This window comes from Bos grunniens, chromosome 5 (assembly GCF_055505025.1).
Source record: "Bos grunniens cultivar Pamir isolate PY7600 chromosome 5, Bosgru_T2T1.0, whole genome shotgun sequence".
Classification (NCBI taxonomy): domain Eukaryota; kingdom Metazoa; phylum Chordata; class Mammalia; order Artiodactyla; family Bovidae; genus Bos; species Bos grunniens.
Window position 1 is genome coordinate 114,818,419 of NC_141169.1, and position 20,437 is coordinate 114,838,855.

General features: G+C 55.1%; 1 protein-coding gene and 1 long non-coding RNA gene across 6 annotated transcripts in view; one reads left to right on the top strand and one right to left on the bottom strand.

The window, feature by feature from the left end:
• The window catches only part of CYB5R3 (cytochrome b5 reductase 3), a 24,771-nt gene extending 12,009 nt beyond the window's left edge, over nt 1-12,762 (bottom strand). The window contains exons 1-3 of one of the 5 annotated variants that reach the window (XM_086403126.1): nt 5,971-7,892; nt 4,742-4,827; nt 3,147-3,278 (exon numbers count right to left, since the gene is read on the bottom strand). In XM_086403126.1, the coding sequence (XP_086259252.1) occupies nt 3,147-3,278; nt 4,742-4,827; nt 5,971-6,226 (474 nt within the window). In that variant the 5' untranslated portion in view covers nt 6,227-7,892. Of the gene's footprint in view, nt 1-3,146; nt 3,279-4,741; nt 4,828-5,970; nt 7,893-9,084; nt 9,345-10,411; nt 10,451-10,687; nt 10,822-12,704 lie in introns of those variants that run through there. The other 4 variants (XM_086403128.1, XM_086403131.1, XM_086403130.1 and 1 more) reach the window with 4 other exon arrangements.
• On the top strand, nt 10,907-19,442 carry LOC147373195 (uncharacterized). The gene is made up of 2 exons (XR_015164602.1): nt 10,907-11,402; nt 16,766-19,442. It is a non-coding gene; the product is annotated as an uncharacterized LOC147373195 (long non-coding RNA).
• Nucleotides 19,443-20,437: the final 995 nt, after the last annotated feature.

The window sequence follows — 20,437 nt, forward strand, 5'->3', positions numbered from 1 at the left end:
GGCCCAGAAAATTCCAGGGCTTCCGGGGGAAGGAGGGAAGGAACCACCTCTGCCATAGCTTGAGATGTGTCCTGTCCTGGGGTGGCGGGAAGAGCCTGGAGGCTGACCACAGAGGGGGGAGGGCTGAGACAAGGCTCCTGTGAGTCTTGGGGCTGGGACTTGAGAGAGGGGTTCTAGAAGCCACTAAACTAAAAGCCCCCAAAAGGCAGGATGGCATGACTGTGGCAGGGCTACACAGGGCAGGAGGCATGGCAGCCTCACTGCCTGGGAGGTGGACATGGCCATGTGCACCCAGGGCACCCAGGACAAAGGCCATTTCCCCTCCAGGGCGGGGCAGAGGCGGCTTAGGACCAAGGCTGGGCTGAGGATGGGGGCTGGTCTTAACAGAGGCCAGGGAGGCAAGTGTCCCACAGTGTCAGAGCTACGACGTGAACCCAGTCCTTCTGACTGGGCTCCAGAAGGCCCCTGGGGAGTCTCCCCTGCACCAGGCGCTGCAGGGCGGTGGTTGTGGAGGGGCCACTGGGAAGACAGGCAGCCAGCAGCCCAGCACTTGTGTTCGTGCTCACAGGAGGCAAGGTCCAGTGGGACGGTGCCACCACCCAGGGAGGGTCAAGAGACCTCCAAAGGGCCAGAGCATCACTGGAGTGAGCGAGCTGGGGCAGGAGGCCTGGACCTCAGGAAAGACGGCACCCAGCCTCCACTCAGGATGCAGGGCTTGTTGGAGGCCAGTGGGTCTCTCTGCCCCACAGTCCAGCTGCAAACAGAGGCCCAAGGCCTCCTGCAAGTGGATTCCAGGATTATCAAGCAGTCCTAGGGTTCGAGGTCAGAAATCCACATGCCAGACGTTTTTGGAGGAAGAGCAGAAATGAGGCAAAGACCCTGATGACTACTGTGTTCGACAGCCTCTAGCCCAGGACAGCAAGAGTCACCAGGCTAACGTCTGAGAGGGCTTGGCACACTGCTGCTTCCAGGAAGCCGCTGGCCATGACAAGCTGAGCAGGAGACTCTCAGGGCTCAGGGCGACCCTGCCCAGCACCTGGTCCAGTCCCGTTCGGAGAGGGGAAGGGCGGGCAGCTGGGACCCTGCCTTGTGCCATAGCAAGTAGCCAGAGCAAGCCCACCTGCTGACCCTGCAAAGCCACCAGGAGGCTACAATGGGGGAGGGTAACTGCTAGGACACTCGCCACCTGCTCAATCAAAGGGGCCTGGAGGGTCCACTGCGGACATCCCTGTGACAAAATACCAGAGAGCTGTCAATCAGAATGAATCAGCTTTGGGTTAGACATGAAAAGGTGTCTGTGCTGTGTGTGAAAGTGAAAGTGTTAGTCGCTCAGTCGTGTCTGACTCTGCACTGTAGCCCACCAGGCTCCTCTGTCCATGGGGATTCTCCAGGCAAGAATACTGGAGTGGGTTGCCATTTCCTCCTCCAGGGGATCTTCCCGACCCAGCAATCAAACCTGCATCTCCTGCATTGCAGGCGGATTCTTTACTGTCTGAGCCACCAGGGAAGTCCATGTTGTACAGCCAGGTAAAAATATCAGGTTGTTAGAGAAACTAAGTATACACACATCTGAACGTCCACACGTCATGTACGTAACCAATGTGACACCAGGAAAGGCTCGTGATGACCCGTGAATGGGACCCTCTTGCACAGGGGTCATGGTGCAGGGAAGGGGAACATTCACACCTTGAGAACAGGGCACGTATAAATATGTGTTTTTACAAAAGTACAATTTTTACAGTGAGCACATGTAAATCATACATTACTTCTGGAATTAAAGAACAGTAACAAGGGCGTTCCCTGGTGGCCTAGGGGTTAGAATTCTGGGCTTTCACTGCCGTGGCTGGGGTTCGATCCCTGGTCCGGGAACTAAGATCCCACAAGCCACGTGGTAAAAAAAAAACAAGGAAAAAGAACTTTATGAAAGGAAAAGGATTCAAAACGTTGTGATTTCATTTTAGTAGGAAGAAACTGTACAGGATATATTGAAAGGATAAGTCTGGTCTCATCTGGGAAGTGGTCTTTTTTTTTTTTTTGGCCTCTGTCTTGTTTTTGACTTCTAAGAAGAACTCCTGGTACAATTACGGTCACAGGCGCTCCAGCTCAAACATGGAGCCCGGGGCACAGACCAGAGCCTGGGATTCAGGCTTGCAGCAGGTGACTGGCTTTCTCTGCCCCATGACTCAGTTCCTCCCTGCCACACCCCTTCTGAGGCAGCTGCCTGTGGCCAGAAATAGCATGGGGGAGGCTTTGATGGTGAGGAGGGAGGCGGCCCTACAGGGTGGGCGTCTGGGCAAAGATGGGGAGAGGATGGTTTTAAATCAAAACTACGATCGGAGGTTTGAAAAAGGGGGGAAGGGCAAGAGGGGAAGGGCAGGAGTGAGCCTGCCCGACCCAGCCACAGTCGAGATCACAGGAACATGCAGGGAATCAGGACTCTAGGGGCCCTGAGTGGGTGGGCCTGGGAGTGAGGGAAGGAGAGGGGAGGAGACCTTGTCTTTAAGGAAGGGGCCCTGGGATGCAGCACCTTGGATGACCACGAGGCCTAGGCCTGAGTCCTAACCCAACCCCTAACTCACAATGTGACCCGAGTTAACCCTCTCTTGCCCTCTGTTTTCACATCTGTTAAATGGGTATCTGGACCCAAAAATCCTTACAGCATCCCTCCTACTCTGATTTTCTGTGGGATAGTAAGTGTGGCTCAGAGAACCTGCTCTGAGGGTTCAAATCCCTCAGTAATTTACTGGTAGCCTTAGAAATGGATATGCATGCATGCATGCCAAGTCGCTTCAGTCATGTCCGACTCTTTGTGACTCCATGGACTGCAGCCCGCCAGGTTTCTCTGTCCATGGGATTCTCCAAGCAAGAATACTGGAGTCGGATGCCAGGACCTCCTCCAGGGGACTGAACCCACATCTCTTATGTCTCCTATATTGGCAGGCAGGTTCTTTACCACTAGCTCCACCTGGGAAGACCTTAGAAATGGACATCACCTCACTTTCCCCATCTGTAAAATGGGCAAATAATAGGATCTACTTCATGAGGGTCCATGCCCTAAGTACACAGTAGATGCCCATGAAATGCTCTGATGCCGAGAAGGAGAGAGAGGTGCCCGTGCCCCAGGACCCCTCAGGCCCTGCACTGACCTCCTTGTCAATCAGCCGCAGCGGGTACTTGATGTCTGGATTCTCGAGCGTGATGGCCGGGGTGGAGCGCTGGAACAGCTTCATGATCAGGCTGTACAGGAACCAGACTGGGGAGAGGACCACGTGGCCCAACTGAAACGACAGGGCAGACCCAAGAGGTCAGCTTGGCCCCGGGGAGGGTCTGCCCCCTGCCCTTCCCCCAAACACACCAGTTGGTCCACAGCTCTGGACCACTCCTCTGCCAGGAACACCCTCTCCCCACTTCATCACCATCCCCACCCTGGCTCCATCTTGGTGCCAGCTGGGAGACGCTATTAATACAAAACTCAAACTCATGAAACCCATCAGGGTGTTACTACGTCACTGGAAAAGCTCCATTTCCCCTGAGGAACAGGGACAAAGAAAGCTATGAAACTGAGCATGTAGCCCCTTTTCACTATGGCTGCCAGGAAGCTCAGAACAAAGTTCCCAAGTACCTGTGCTTAACCTTGAGTACTGTGTATCTGTGCTCCCTTCTTCCCTCCTTGAGTCAATCTCCCTGCATTAAGTGATGTCAAGTCCTAGCTCTCTACAGACAAACCCCTGAGCCCTGGGGTTCTGCTTTCAGGTGTGAGGGGCAGCCAGGGCACTGAGCTGGACGCTGGGAAGCTCTGCTCCTTGCTGGCTGGGTGACCCTGGTCGAGTCCTTTCCCCTCCTCTGAACTGAACTGGACAAAGGTGATCTGCAAGGTCCCCCGAAGCTCTCTGCACCGTGCCGAGCCCCACACGGGGGTTAACCTCACGACGACCCTGAAGAAGGTGCTGACGTCACTGCCGCTTTACAGACAAGGGAACGGCTCAGGGAGGCGAAGCAACTCACCCAAAGGCACACAGCTGGCAGGTGGGGGGCTGGAATTCAAGCCTTAGTCCACCTGCCTCCCCAGCCACGCTCTTATAACATCAGTCCTCGCCCTCAACATCACGCTCAACCTGCTATGTGGCTCTAAGGGGCTCTTCCTCGCTAGCCCCCTGCACCCCTGCCCCGTGCTCTCAGCCTCACAAAGACCCTGAGAGGTGGTCTGGATACTTTGAAGACAGAGAAAACTCAAATCACATGGGCAGATAAAACTGCTTAGGTTTTACCTGGGGAGGACATCCTTGCAAAGAAAGACAACTAGCCTGCTGCTCTTTCTAGCTGTGTTTGTCCCTGGGAAGCAAAACCACTGAGCCTCTCTGCCCTGCTTCTCCGTCGGTGAAATGGGGATCAGAAAACACACTTCCTGGTTGTCAAGATGGAACTCAGCCATGGAAAGCGGCTAACCCAGGCTGTCCCCCAGCAGGCCTGTGACCTCACTGGGCGCGTACATGGGTGCAGCGGCTACCCTGGGCCATCTGGAAGTCGCGTCCTGGGCAGCTTCCACAAACTAGACCACAAGCGAGACCCAAGGAGAAGACAAGAACAGCCTCAAGACCGCTCAGACCAACCCTGCAGTAGAGAACCTGGCAGACCCTACCCTGACCAGCGAGCAGCATAGGAAAGGGGCCAGGCTCACCAGACAACGCCTGACATGGAGCGAGAGGGGCCGGCACTGCCCCGTGCCTTCTTTGGAACCCACCTCCAACACGAGGAAACACCGAGGGGCCGTCCTCTGGGACCACTGGCACGACTCTTCAAAAATATCAAGGCCACGAGAAACGAAGGCTGAGGAACGGGTTCCAGATTAAAGGAGGCTCTGGTGGGTTGCAGGGTGGCCCCCAAAAGACCTGTCCACCCAGATCGTGGGGATGGAAAAAGGGGTTTTGCAGCTGTAGTTAAACCAAGGAAGACTTCCCTGGTGGTACAGTGGATGAGAATCCGCCTGCCGATGCAGGGGACAGGGGTTCAATCCCTGGTCGGGGAACTAAGATCCCACATGTCGCAGGGTAGGGAAAGCCCAAACGCCACAAATACTGAGCCTGCGCCCTAGAGCCCACAAGCTGCACCTCCTGGAGTCCCCGCACCGCAACTATGGAAACACACACCCCAAGAGCCCGTCTCCACAACGAGAGAAGCCGCCACGTGAGAAACCGGGCACCCTAGCGAAGAGTAGCCCCCGCTCGCCGCGACAAGAGAAAGCTCTCACAGCATGAAGACCCAGTGCTGCTGAAATAAATTAACCGGGAGGAAAAAACCTGGACTTGAGATCCTCTTGGATTCTGCCAGCAGGCCCCAAATCCCATGACAAGCGTCCTTCTCAGAGAGAGAAGATTCAGGGGAGAGGGCTGCATGAAAGAGCAAAGGACCCTCCCCTCGACCTCCAGAGCGTGCCCTGCCAGTAGCCCGATTTCAGACTTCAGGCCTCCAGAGTGTGGGGGACGGAATTTCCATTGCTTTGTGCCACCTAGTTTGTGACAATTTATATGCAGTCAGAGGAAATGAAGACAGGGAAGTCCCCTACCGACGAACAAGTTCCGTCCCGTGAGCGCTTTTGTGAAGTCCAATTTGTTCGAAAGTCTGACACAGGCACCCAGCTCACACAATCGGCTATGTTGTACTGTACTGTACTGGGCTTATAATACTTCTCGCACAAATGATACACAAATAAAAAATAAAGACAACACTTAAAATCTTACAGGAGAGCGCCTTGATAAATACAGTGTTCCAGTATAACAGCTGGCACACAGGGCCTGGCACTGAGTCAACCGACAAGAAGAGTCACGGACTGGAGGCGGGAGAAGAGGTGGGAAACGGTGGAGCTGAAGGACCGCCAGCAGAGGAGACGGAGGGCGAGCAAGACAGTGTGCTCTCATTCACGCCTCACGCGGATGGAACACACGTTCACATCTTTGAAAGTCTGCAACTTACAAGTTCGTGGGTAAGGGATGAACTCTATACCCCTGTGTTTCTGTGTTCTGAGTCGCTGGGAAAACCGCCACTTCCCCTGAGGAATAGGGACAAGGTTCGTATGGAGGAGACTTACTGTACAGAGGCCAAAGGGACAGAAAAACTGCAGAAAAAATGCAATGGGCAGTTTTGAATTTGATTCTGGGCCAGGAGGGAAGAGAACACAGCTGTAAAGGACAATCCTGAGACAACTGGCAGAACATGCATTAAGGCCCATGGATTAGACAATAGCACTGTATGTTTCCGATTTGATCACCATCTTGCAGTTATGCAAAAGCAAGTCCTTGTTCTTAAGAGACAGACACAAGTATTTAGAAGCAAAGAATTAACATAATGTCACTTACTCTCAAATGGTTACAAATACACACATACAATAATAAGATAAATACAACCAATGTTAACATCTGGTATATTTTGGTGAAGAGTATATAAGGGCTCTTTTATGCACTCTTCCAAACTTACTGGAAGGTTGAAATTATTTCAAAATTAAAAGTGAAGAAGGCAGTCCACACTAGCAGTTCAAACAGCGAGGTCAAGAACCCAAAGTTCTCCCCAAACACTGGTTCTCAAGGAAACGGTCTCAGAGCTTGTTCACTCAGCCTCCCTAGGGTACCTCCCTGAGCTTGGTTCTCACGGTAGACAACCGTGCATATTCTTCCGCACAAGTTCCCCCTTTTCCTTGGCTGCCAGGAAGCTCAGAGCCAAGTTCCTTGCCTGCAGGGAGGCCTCTCTGCTTCCTCTGCAGACCTCTTGACAAGATCTTCCCCTCTCTAGGCCCAGTCTCAATGCTCCCTCCCTTCCTGGAAGCCCTGCCAGTACCTGAGGCCTCTCTGAGCCTTGGTGTTCTTATCTATGGAAAGAAGGTCAGGGCCACTGACTGGCCTACCACCCAGGGGAGCTGGGACATGAGATGAGGTAGGGGGCTGAGGTCACAGACTATAACCTGGGGCGTGTGGGCACATGTGCGTGCGTGCACGCGCACACACACACACACACAGGAGCTTTCTCTGCCACCCTCATGGGGCCCCCACCACAAGCGAAGCAAGAACACAGGCACCAGGATTCCACACCAGGCCTGGCCCTGCCCCCTAAACCGGCCCAGCAGCTTCAAGTTGCCCAGCTGCAGCTTTGGTTACAGGCCTTTTGTGGGGCTCAGAACACCATCGACAGTGCCTCGTGCCTCTCCGGCAGACAGGGCCTCCAGGCTGCGTGCAACCAAGGCCTCATCCCACGGGGCCCCTGGTCTGTATCAGTGGGTGTAAAGGGAAGGCCCGAGGGAGCTGGCCCCAGCACACACCCCAGCACACACCCCCCAACCCCTGGCCTGCACAGGCCTCACAAAGGGTCTCTGGTCTCCTGCTCATTTACCTACCACCTACCATGTCCCGACCACCATGTGCTATTTCTCCCACCCTGAATCTTATTTAGGGCCCATTGGGGGGACTTCCCTGGCGGTCCAGTGGCTAAGACTCCTCGCTCCCAACGCTGGGGGTCCAGGTTCAATCCCTGGTCGGGGAACTAGATCCCATGTGCCACAACTAAGACCAGACACAGCCAAATAAATAAATGAATAAAATAAATATTGAAAAAAGGCCCGTTGGCAGCCCAGGACTCCAGGGTCAGGAGACCCGGGGCTGAGACCCAGCTCAGGACTTCAGGAGAGAATCTTCACCTCTCCAGGCTGCACCTTCCTCAGGAAGGTCCCACCTAAGGCCGGGGAGGGCATCAAGGCTGGAAAAGGCCATGCGCACACATGGCCCAAAAGCACACATGGCCCCGAGCTGGCACTGCTCCACGAGTGGGCGGTGAATCCTCTGAGCTAATCCTCACTTCAATCCCAGGCTGCAGCACCGTGACTATCATCCAGTCAAGGATAAGCAAAGTCTGTCCTCAAGGGACCACGCTCAAAACGAGTGAGACTGCTGTCCCCATTTTTCAGACAGGTTAAGTGACTTGCTCACCGCCATGAAACCCAGTCCTGTGTAGTCTGGTTCTTCTGGAGGTGCCTCCCAAGACAGATGCCCTGGAGCCCACAGCCCAAATCCCCGGCTCCACCGAAATCCCATCTCCCACCTCCTGCAGCCAGGCCCCAGCAGCCCAAAGCAACAGGCCGCTCCCCCTGTCCCCCAAACACCCACCACGTGGCTCCCCACTGCCTACGCTCAAGGTCCCTACCATCCTGTCACCAGCCTTTTTTGCTTCAGGCCTCTGCACACCCTTCCCTCATCCAACCAGCACATTCCTTTCCTATTTAGCTTCCAAGAGCCCAGCTCAAACCTCAAATCTCACCTGCCAGGCCCCTCCCTGGCTAATCAAGCCCTTAGCAGACTTCCAGAGCCCCCATTGCCCTCTGCCAACTCCCTGGGGATGAGGGTGGGGCACTCTGATGATTCCTCTGCTCCAGGCCCCTTCCACGTCTATCAGGGAAGGCATATCCACCGGGAACATTGTTTAGGAAAAAAAATTGAGCCAAGTTACATTTGCAGGAAATCACTATTGTCGGCAGCCCTGGAAATAAACTTAAATGACATTAAGAGCCAAGTGGAGCTGTGCTCCCTGGAGTTTTCATTCCTCCCAGCACAGCTGTTTCAGTGCATGCACAGCCAGGTTTGATAACTAAGACCCCTGGCTGGCAGGTAAAGGATCTGCCAGTGATGCAGGGGACCCAGGTTCGATCCCTGGTTTGGGAAGATCCCTGGAGAAGGAAATGGCAACCCACTCCAGTATTCTTGCCTATAGAATTCCATGGACCAGAGGAGCCTGGCGGGCTACAGACCATGGGGTCACAAAGAGTCAGACACGACTGAGCGACTCACATACACCCCTGACCTGCAGTTCGATATGCAGTCTGCAAAGCACCTTCCTCTGCGTTTCCTCACTGACCCTCAGCCGTGGGTGACGGGCCAGCTGCCTTCCTCATTGGCTTGGCAAGGCCCAGAGTAGAGTCTGCGCTCCGGATCCCCTGTCTCTCTCCTCCAATCTTTCACCTGCCCCAAATGCCAACCCAGGGTAGGTGCTGAGCCGTGAAAAAGGCTCATTCGTCAACAGCTCTGAAGGCGAGCCCTCAACACTGACCTTGGCCCTCGCACAGAACTTGCACATTCCAGGCACCAGCTCCGTATGCCCTGGATGCCAGCCTGGGGCTCACACGCCTGGGCCAGCTCCCCACGCGCGATCACAATGCAGAATGGCAGACACAGAGAGGCGAGGGCCCTGGTGTCTCATCTCCAGCAGTCAGAGCAGAGACTTGGTAAATATCTGTGGATTAATTCACATGGGGACAAGCACCAGCGGCTACCCCACAGTCTCTCTGACTTCTCTTACTTTATACGAATGTTTCAGTAACCAGGACAAGAGACCAGATGCCCCCAGGGGGAGGGCAGGAATCGGCCCTCCACCAGGCATTGGCCAGATGGGTGGATCCTGAATTCCTGGCGGACACACCTGCCTCCCAGACATGGGGCTGGAGCCACTGCTGGAAGGAGCTGGCCTGGGACTGATGGGTAAACATAAGCGGCCTTTCCTCCAGTCCCTGTGCCCGGCTGCTCCGCGTGAGCACAGGTCCTCGAGCCCAGCACGCGGGCACTACGGCCACCCTACTTCAGTGAGGACACTGAGGCAGGGTGAGAACTGGCAGCCAGTTCGGTCTGCGCACTGAGCCCCGCGACCACAACTTTGCCCCCTCGGACAGTGTGGCCACTGAAGAGAGCAGGGGTGGGCTTTGCACAAATTCCTTTCCAAGTGGCAGCTGTGGGCAGACTCTCACTGTCAGTCGGTCCTTCAGGACACAAAGCCCAGTGGGCACAGCTGGCAGAGAAAAGAGTACCGTGGAAAGGTCAAAGCTTTGTCTCTGGGAAACTGGAGGCTTTACCAGACCCACAAGGGGTTGGGACGCCCTGCCACCCTTGCAAACAGTGGGCAGAGTAAACAGGACGGACGAGGCTAAGGCCCCACCCCAGCTCCTCAGTGCACTGCACACACATGTGCGCACACGCATATACACACACCACCTTCCCCCGGCCACCCCGGGGGCTAGGGGACAGCTGCCTCCCAGGCCTTGACCTGGTGCCTCAAAGGTTACACTCTGCCCCCCACGGAACCCACCTGCCTTTCCCTGCCTCTGATAACATAGGACGGGGAGAGGAAAATGGGGCACCAGGGTGTCTCCAGGGAGCCCCCAGCCTGCCCAACAGAGCAGAGAGGCGGGGTAGCCCTGCCACCCCATGCGGCACCCTGCCAGCTGCTCACCCCCTGGAATTCCACCCCCTCCCCGCCCCCCGACCCTGGGACCCTGCCATCCTCTCTACCCAGGTCAGGTCTCAGCGGGCAAAGGGACCTGCCAGGACCTCCACCTGGCAGGCATGTTCCTCCCCAGGTGCCAGCCCCCTGTGCTGAGGCTTACCTGCCTGCTGCCTGCCCGCCAGCTATCCGGCTGGGATCTGAGCGTCCACCTCCCTCATAGCCCCCTTCTCAGGAAGTGGGAGGGTGCAGAGGAAGTCCTGCAGTGAAGGGCTCCTAGCCCGAGGCTTGGGGTGAAGGGAACCCAGGAGGAGGGGCGGGTGCAGAGCCGATCCGCCCTCTGCAAGGGAGACCCAGCCCTGCTGCCCAGGGGCAGGGGGTTTGGGACCACAGACTAGGCACAGGGCTGCTGGGGGCAGGAGAAAGCCTTGGACTCTACCTGTGGTGGCGGCCTGTCTGGATCCACTGAGCGCTCACATCTGTGCTGGGGGCAGGGGAATCAGGGTTGGGGCCGGCCGGCTAAACCCCCCAGCGTGTACCCACCGGTGGCTGGCAGAGTCCAGAGCTAACCCCTCTTCCGTGAGTGGGAGGAGGCCTCTTGCAGGGCCTGCACGTCCCAGATAAAAAGTCTGGCGCCCCAAGCCCGAGCGGGCCTCCGGCAGACTGCGTGGAGCCTCTGTGCCCGGAGGCAGGGCTGGGGTCTGCTCCGGGTATTCCGGGCCAAGCGGGGACCCCAGCAGGGCCCACGAGGAAGGGACCATCCACCACCCCTTGGACAGAGGAGGCTCAGGAGTTGGGACAGGTCTCCTGACGCTCAGATGGGGCTCTGTCCCTCACGGAGGGGCTACAGGGGGTCCTTGGCTACTCAGTAAAAATACTGAGCAGCCACATCCCAGGGTGCGTGCTTAGTCACTCAGTCGTGTCTGACTCTGTGCGACCCCGTGGACTGCAGCCCACCAGGCTTCTCTGTCCATGGGATTCTCCAGGCGAGAATACTGGAGTGGGTTGCCATTCCCTCCTCCAGAGGATCTTCCGGACCCAGGGATGGAACCCAGGTCTCCTGCATTGTAGGTGGATTCTTTACTGTCTGAGCCACCAGGGAAGCTCATCGAAGGGACACAGAGACAAATCCAGGCAACGTGGATGGCTAGAAGGTGAGGAGCCCTGTGGGAAAACAGCAAGGGGTGGGGGGTGTCTGGCCTGGGGGGTAGAAGGCTGAGCGGTAAGGAAGGAAGACAATTTCTGGGAACACGGTCAGGACGTTCCACGGAGCTGGGGCGATGCCCCCAGGCTTGCCCTGAGTAAAGCTGCCCCTCGGTCTGAAGGGCCCTGAGTCCCAGGCTGGGCCGCTCACCCAGAGCAAACTGGCCAGGCCAGGGGCTTTCTGCCTCCTACCCAAGGGGGGGCCACAGAGAGCTGGAGGGCGAGGCGGGGAGGAGGCCAGGCAAGAGGCCCTGGGCCTCCTGCTCCCAGAGGACCCCAGCAGGCCCCAGGGACCACAGTGTGGGGGGCGGACCTGGCCACAGCCTGGAGGGGAAACACAGGCCACCCACCCCCACTGCGGCTTCTGAGGAAGCCCAAAGGAGGCGGCCCTGGGCCGGCCACATGCCAGTGTGACAGTGGACTTTGCGGCCCTGGAGTTCAGACTCGGCCAGCCGGGCAGGTGGCCAAGGCCCCGGCGGCATCTTCTTCGTCTGTAAAATGGGGCCTCGCCAGTTTCATGGGTTAAAAGAAACTAGAGCCCAGCATGCAGCCCAGAACAGGGCTCAGGGGTGGTGGGTGGTTAAAAAAAAAAACACTCCGTGATCCAGCAACATTGCACGTGTGCACACACACACACCCACTCCACACGCACACACTCGCAGGTACGCACCTGTTCACACTCCCGCACAGCTGCACACTCACTCACCGTCCCTAAAACCTAAACACACCCCTAAACACACGGTTGCACATGCACACACGTCACACCCACACCCCGGTCACACACACATCTCACACTCGCACAGAAGCGCCCGTTCACACTTCACACGTGTTCACACGCATGAACTCACACGCGGGGTCACCAGTCTCCTTCACCGCCCCCACCCTTCACTCGCCCATCCCTGGCGCGCACACCCGCACTCCTGGGCCGGGCAGAGGGGCGGGGCTCCCCCGGAAGGCTCGGCCACCCCCGCCACCCTAACCCCGGCTCCGGGCGACGCCCCTCGGCCGGGAGGGCCGGGCCGGAGGGCAGGAGCCCGGTGCCTGAGTCACGGCCGCCAGGGGACGGCCGGGGCGCGGCGGGCAGGGCGGGGCCGGGTGGGGTCCTGCGTCCCACGTCCGAGCCGGGCCCCCCCGCCCCGCCCCCGAGGCCGGCCGCAGTCGGCGCTGCCCGAGATGGAGGCCCGGCGCCCGCGGCTCCGGTCCGCAGCGATGCCCCCCGGCCCGCGGCGGCCGGCGCCCCGCTCCCCGCCTACCGTGCTCAGCTGGGCCCCCATGTTGGCGCCGCGCTGCGCTCGCTCCGCCGCCGACACCGCCGCGCTCCGGGCCCGCCCGCGGCCGCGTCAGCTGGGAGGAGGGGCGCGCCGAGCCCGGCCCAGTGGCGGCGCGCGGGGGGCGGGAGGCCGGCCTCCAGGCCCCGCCCCGCCCGCTTCCGTCAGCCGCCAGAAGGTACCCGGAGAGGGGCCGGCGGAACGCGTGGCCGCCGGCGCTGTTGGCTACCGCCCCCCGCCCCAAAGCCACCCACCGACCCGCTGTGTGGCCTCCAGTGGGACGCTGGCGTCTCTGGGCCTCGTTGGCCGTCCCCTAAGGGGAGAAGATGGCGCCCCCCGCCCCCCTCCCCCCCCACTGTTGGGCTCTAAAATAAAATCCGGAAACTCTGTGGCTTCCCAGGCTGGCAGGAGGAGGCCCCCGCTTGGTCTGACTTCTGATCGCGCCCCTGAGCCTCCCCTGGGCCTTCTCGTTCCTCAAACTGGCCGGCTCCCAACCTCCAGGCCTTGCCCTCTCCCTGGAAGACCATCCCCACTTGCCTCAGGGTCAGTGCCGCCTTATTGCTTGGGCATCAGGTCAGATGTTCTCTCCTCAGTAAGACCTGCCCTGACCCTCCCGCCCCCTTCAGGCCGCCCCTGGTGGTCTTCCCAGCACTTAGCATTGAGCTGAAGTCATCCTGTGTGTTTCCTCAAGGGTGGCCTGCCCCTTGTCCTGCCCCATCACAGTGAACTCTGGGCTGCCTGCATGCCTGGAGCCTAGCACAGAGCACATGGTAGCGAAGGCGGGGGGCGGGCAGAAAAAAAGTGAAAGGGTTGTGTTAGCCGCTCAGTCCTGTCGGACTCTTTGTGACCCTCCATGGACTGTAGCACGCCAGGCTCCTCTGTCCATAGGGATTCTCCAGGCAAGAACGCTGGACTGGGTAGCCATTCCCTTTTCCAGGGGATCTTCCTAACCCAGGGATCGAACCCACGTCTCCCACATCGCAGGCAGATTCTTTACCGTCTGAGCCACCTAGGAAGCCCAGTCGCATATAGTTGGTGCTCAATAAATACTTGTTGAATGAGTGACTTAAAAACAGGCAGTGGGCACCTGTTCTGGATAAACCCATGCTGGCCCCACAGGGCTGTCTAGCCTTGTTCTTCTGGAATGGTCTTGGACTGGAACGTGAGCTCCTGGTACTGTGGTCAGCAGCCTGTGGCAGGCAGTGTGCTCCTGCAGTGTGGAGCTGCCCAGGCAGAGGACAGGTGGGCCTTCCTGGCAGAAGGAGCTGGGCAGAGCCTGGGGAAGAGGTGGACAGATGCAGGGTCAGCAAGACCAGAGGGGCTGATACAGTGGGACCTCCAGGTCCCTCCCACTCGTGTGATGTGAGGTCAGGGTGAAGCAATGTGGGGACCCAGGTGGAGGGAACTGGGATGTAGGGGGTTGTGGGGAGCTCTGGAAGATTTTGGAGGAGGAAATGGCAACCCACTCCAGCATTCCTGCCTGGGAAATCCCATGGACAGAGGAGCCTGGCGGGTTACAGTCCATGGGATCACACAGAATCGGACATGACTGGGCAACTAATACTAACTAACTAACTAACTGGAGGATTTTGGCAGGTGGGGGAGTGACCAGCTGGTTTTGAAAGGGAAAACTGGGACTTCCCTGGTGGTCCAGTGGTTAGGAGTTCGGCTGCCAATGCAGGGTACACGGGTTCAATCCCTGATCTGGGAAGATTCCATAATGTGATGGAGCAACCAAGCCCATGAGCTACAACTACTGAGGCTGCGTGCTGCAACGACTGAAGCCCACACGCCCAGAGTCCGTACTCCACAAGAGAAGCCACTGCAGTGAGAAACCCACACCACCCGCAAACAGAGAAAGCCGGCATTCAGCAACAAAGACCCAGCACAGTCAAAAATAAATAAATGAATGAGTCAATCATTTTGAAGAAGGGAACACTGGGCACAGCATGGAGAGAAGGATGGGGAGAGAGGCCTCTTGCCGTAGAACATGAGGGTGAATGTCACCGCAGATCAGTTAGGAGTTCTTTCAGTTTTAACAATCACAGTTTTCATATTACAAATAGGAAAGCTTGACATCAGCGTGTGCAGCCGCTAAGTTCCCAGTGCTAGGTGCTTCCTAGGCTACCCACGGCACAGGTACCCTCTCCAGAGCCACCTTCTACGGAGGCCAGGAGAGCAGCAGGTCACACCCCCAACCTCTGCTAGTCGAGGGTATGGTTTTTCCTGTGGTCATGTATGGATGTGAGAGTTGGATTGTGAAGAAGGCTGAGCACCGAAGAATTGATGCTTTTGAACTGTGGTGTTGGAGAAGACTCTTGAGAGTCCCTTGGACTGCAAGGAGATCCAACCAGTCCATTCTGAAGGAGATCAGCCCTGGGATTTCTTTGGAAGTAATGATGCTAAAGCTGAAACTCCAGTACTTTGGCCACCTCATGCGAAGAGTTGACTCATTGGAAAAGACTCTGATGCTGGGAGGGATTGGGGGCAGGAGGAGAAGGGGATGACAGAGGATGAGATGGCTGGATGGCATCACTGACTCGATGGATGTGAGTCTCAGTGAACTCTGGGAGTTGGTGATGGACAGGGAGGCCTGGCGTGATGCGATTCATGGGGTTGCAAAGAGTCGGACACAGCTGAGTGACTGATCTGATCTGAAGTTGGCTTTCTCCTTTTAATCATTCTCTCACAAGCCATGAAGAATTCCCACAGGGCTTTTCTTCTAAAGACTCATCACCTAAATGGCATTAAATCAACAAATCTTAAATCCTATTTAGATCAAAGCTATAGACACTAGTCCAACAACAACAAAAATCCTACAGAATTACAATTAAGATTGAATCTCTTTTTCTGTCTTATATTCTCACTTCAATTACTATATGCACTTGTAGACTCAAAAAGGAAATAGCTTTTCTCTTAAAGTTATCATTGCTATTGTTGCCTCTCTTAAGGTCATATTAACTGCCCATTTCTTTTCCTGTTTATCTTTTTGAGCCTTTTCATAATTGTTTTGAATATAAAATTTACACAATCAGTTCAGTTCAGTTGCTCAGTCGTGTCTGACTCTTTGCGACCCCATGAACCACAGCACACCAGGCCTCCCTGTCCATTACCAACTCCCGGAGTTCACCCAAACCTATATCCATTGAGTCAGTGATGTCATCTAACCAGATAACAATCAATATAAATTACTGAAGCATTTTACTCTCACCACAGGAAAACCTGTTGTGTTTACACCTCACCCCGCTGACACACTTATATTTGTAAAGTGCAAAAGGGGATTTCACTTCTGCTTACATCTGAAGGCTTGTCTAGAAAGTAACCCGCATGCCAGGCCTGGCCTCGTAGGCGGGACTTGTGGCCCAGTTTCTTTGTAGGATTACAGGGTAAATTTCTCCCCAGACTCCGAAGGGGCTAAATTTCTCCCCAAACTCCGAAGGGGTGTTCACCTCTTGCTTGACTGTAGGGTGGCCTCAGTGACAGAATGTTGGCAAGTGAGAAGGAGCGATGAGAAGAACGAGGGGTGACATTGATTAGGTGGCCCATCCTTACTCTGGGGACTCAGACCCAGTGGGGCGGGTTCAGCAGCCAATTCGCTACGTGACCACAGGGCAAGACCTTTCTCTCTCTGGGAAAGGGCCACTTCTGATATTATATTCTGTGTGGGCGTTCCTTCAGGCTTTAAAAAATCTTGTTTTATTTATTTGTTTTGGCTGCACTGGGTCTTTGTCTAGCTGAGGTGAGTGGGAGCTACTGTTCGCTGTGGTGTGCAGGCTTTTCACTGCAGCAGCTTCTCTTGCTGCGGAGCACAAAGGGAAAGCTGGCTTCAGTAGTTGTGGCACGCTGGCCTAGTTGCCCCGGGACACGTGGAATCTTCCCGGACCAGGGATCAAACCCCTGTCCCCTGTGTCGGCAGGCAGATCCTTAACCATTGGGCCACCAGGGCAGTCCTTCTTCAGGCTTTGTATTTGGGAAAATGTCCAGTGTACAGAGAAGTTGCAAGAACAGTATGATGAACTGTCTGATTCACCAACTGTTTTTTCCAGTGGTCACGTATGGATGTGAGAGTTGGTCCGTAAAGAAGACTGATTGCCAAAGAATCGATGCTTTCAAATTGTGGTGCTGGAGAAGACTCTTGGGGGTCCCTTGGACTGCAAGGAGATCACACCAGTCCACTCTAAAGGAAATCAACCCTGAATGTTCATTGGAAGGACTGATGCTGAAGCTGAAAGTCCAATACTTGGCCACTTGATTCGAAGATCTGACTCAGTGGAAAAGATCCTGATGCTGAGAAAGACTGAGGGCAGGAAAAGAAAGGCGTGACAGATAAGATGGTTGGATGCCATCACTGACTCAATGGATATGAATTTGAGCGAACCCTGGGAGATAGTGGCGGACAGAGGAGCCTGGTGTGCTACAGCTCACAGAGTCCAAAAGAGTTGGGCACAGCTTAGCGACTGAATGACAACAACAACATCATTTGACGTCTTCCTTCTTTCTTCCCTATCTATCTGTTTGCTTTGGCTGAACCATGGAAAGTTAGTTGCAGACAAATGGCCCTTCACCTCTGAACCATTCACCATGCATCTCCCAAGAATGAGGCCATTCTCCTACATACCACTATGCAAGCATCAAATTCAGGGAATGTAACACTGAAACAGCACAGTTATCTTATCTCCAGTCTACATTCCACTCGTCCCAGTTGCTCCATAATGTCCTTTCTAGCCATTGTTTTTTCTGGCCCAGGCCCTAATCCCAGATCAGGTTTGGCAAGTTTATTTGGCAGGTATCTTTAGTCTCCTTTAATCAGTGGACAGATTGGATCACAGGGCAGGTGACGGGTCTGCTGGCGCCTGCCTGGTCTCCCTATTGTAAAAGTAACTTTTCCTTTGGTACCGTGTGAATGTCCTAATTCTCAACAGACTTTCATCTAATGGTTTTAGCATCCGTTGATGATCTTTGTCTGAAACAATTCTCATTAAGGTGGTTTAATTGGTTTACAAGGTTGTCGTTTAGTCGCTAAATCATGTCCGACTCTTTTTGACCCCATGGACTGTAGCCCATCAGGCTTCTCTGTCCATGGGATTCTCCAGGCAAGAATACTGGAGTGGGTTGCCATTTCCTCCTCTAGGGGATCTTCCCTACCCACGGATCGAACCCACGACTCCTGCTTGGCATATGGATTCTTGACCACTGAGCCACCTGGGAAGCCAGGTTTACAAGGTACTTTGCGGGGGGGAAAAAAAGCACCTTTGTCTTAGTCATTCCTCAAGGCCCTTCAGCGAATCAAAGAACAGAAACTCTCACAAGCCTGTTTGCCTTCAGGGTAGGATGAGAATCCCCTGTCTACTCAAGTCTCAGATCCCTGGGAGAGGCGGGGGAACAGGGCAGAGAAACCCTGAGTTTCTTTTTGTTTAGGAGGAACCTTTTATATAGGAGGAAACTAGGTCCAGAGAGAGGAGAGAAGGGGGAAGCTGTGGATTAATTCCTCCCAAGGCGTCTCTGGGCTCCTGTCCGTTCCATGGACCAGGGCAGGAGTCTGGAAAGGAGGCTTCCAGGCCAGCTGTGGGGCAGAGCATCAGGGTCCAGGTTGGGACTATCCAACCCCTGCCAGCCCCCCTGGTCTCTGTTACCTATGTAGGACCTAGGTTGTTAGATTTGGCAGATAAAATTTCAGGACTGCCAATTAGATTTGAATTTCAGTTAAAGGATGAGTCATTTTTTGGTTCAAGTATTCCAAGATATTGCACTTATACATGAAGTGAAAGTCGCTGTTGTGTCTGACTCGTTTGAGACCCCGTGGACTGCAGCCCACCAGGCTCCTCTATCCATGGGATTCCCCAGGTAAGAATACTGGAGTGGGTTGCCATTTCCTCCTCCAGGGGATCTTCCCAACCCAGAGATCAAACCCGAGTCTCTTATGTCTCCTGCATTGGCAGGTGGGTTCTTTACCACTACCACCACCTGGGAATCCTTAAACATACGTATATATACCTATGCACTTAAACATACCTATATTTAAAAAAATTAAACTAAAACCTCAAGATGTCCAGGGTGTTTGGACTAACATTAGGGTTGCCAGGTAAAATATAGGACACAGTTCAAATTTAATTTCAGAGGAACAGTGAATAATTTTTTCACCCGGGTATGGAGAATTAAATGTATGGCCCATATGGGACTTCCCATATGGTCCAGTGGTTAAAACTCCAGGCTTCCACTGCAGGGGGCATGGGTTGACCCCTGGTTGGGGAAGTAAGGTTTCACATGCTGGGTGAAATAGCCACATTAATAAATAATGTGTGGCACTTAGAGCTCACTCACTTAGTTACACAGGAGAAACTAATACAACATTGTAAAGCAACTATACCTCAGTTTAAAAAGAAAGAAAGAATATCACCAGGAAGAAGTCAGAGTCAAAAGCACTTTTAGGAACCTCCCCAGCGGCCCAGTGATTAGGAATCTGCCTTGAAATGCAGGGGACGCAGGTTCAGGCCCTGGTCGGGGAACTAAGATTCCGCATGCTGTGAAGGAGCAAGCCTGCGTGCCACAGCTGCTCAGTCCACACGCTGCAGTGAAAGATCCCACCTGCTGTAACTAAGACCCAAGGAAGCCAAATAAAGTTGTTTTCCTTTTTTTTAAAAAAAAAAAAAAAGAAAGCACTTTCCAAAGGGGCAGAGGGTGATCTCATAAATTTTGGTAAAATAAATACGTAAATTTTAAAAATGTATAGCACTTGTTACCACGTGTAGGAAATGAGGCAGGTAAAGTCAGTGGGGGCCTTGAATGCTGGGCTGAGCTGCGCTTCTGATAGTAGCCTACAGCTTTGAAAGAAAGGATGACACCTTGGAGGTCCATTGCCAAACAGTTCTAGAAAGTTCTCTGACTATGGAGCATGGGCAGAGGGGAGCAAAACTAAAGGCCAGGGACCAGTCGGGGGAGACTGTGGTGGCCGGCGACATGCTGTGAGGCTCAGGCCAGTGGTCAGTGGATGCAGAGAGCATTCAGGAGGCAGGACTGATGGGGCCTGGGGTCCCCCAGCTGGGGCGAGTAGGCAGGAGGCTTCTGGCCTGGCATGCGAGGGGGCAAGTTTCGGGGGGACTTTGGGAGGGGGTGGGGAAAATCTGAGAGGCAGTGGAGACCAGAATCTGAAGTTCAGAAGGAGGAGAGAGTGGCCCTGCAGCAGGGAAGGAGGGGCACAGAGCTAGGGCGGGTGGTGGACTGTGGAGTGACTGCCCAGGAGGCATTTCTGCCCAAAGTGTTCCCCCGCCACATTTCTGCTATAGGAGGAGCTGGCTGGACCTAAGGGCCCTGGGAGAGGAGGGCTGTGTCTCCTGGCTCCTGGAGGCAGGAGGGGATGCAACCAGAACCATTCTCACCACCCGCCTACCTGCACTCAGAGTGAGTGCCTGGAGAGACCGGTGAGATGATATGTTGGGAGCTGAGGTTATTAATCTCCTTGCGCATTTTGCAATCCGAAGACAACGTGCGTGCTCAGTCGCTCAGTCTAAAAGATGGAAGGAGCAGCAGGGACTGGAATCGCTTTTTAGCCAGTGACTGAGGCTAACTGGTAGAATTAAGCACCTGTTCAGGCTGCGAACTGGCTTCAGCAGGGAGGGGGCGCTGGGACCGGAGGGCGGCTCCGGTGTCACCAAGCCTGTCCCGCAGAGGCCTTTCTGGAAGCCACACGGTCTGCTCTGGTGCAGTCCCCGTGCCAGCGG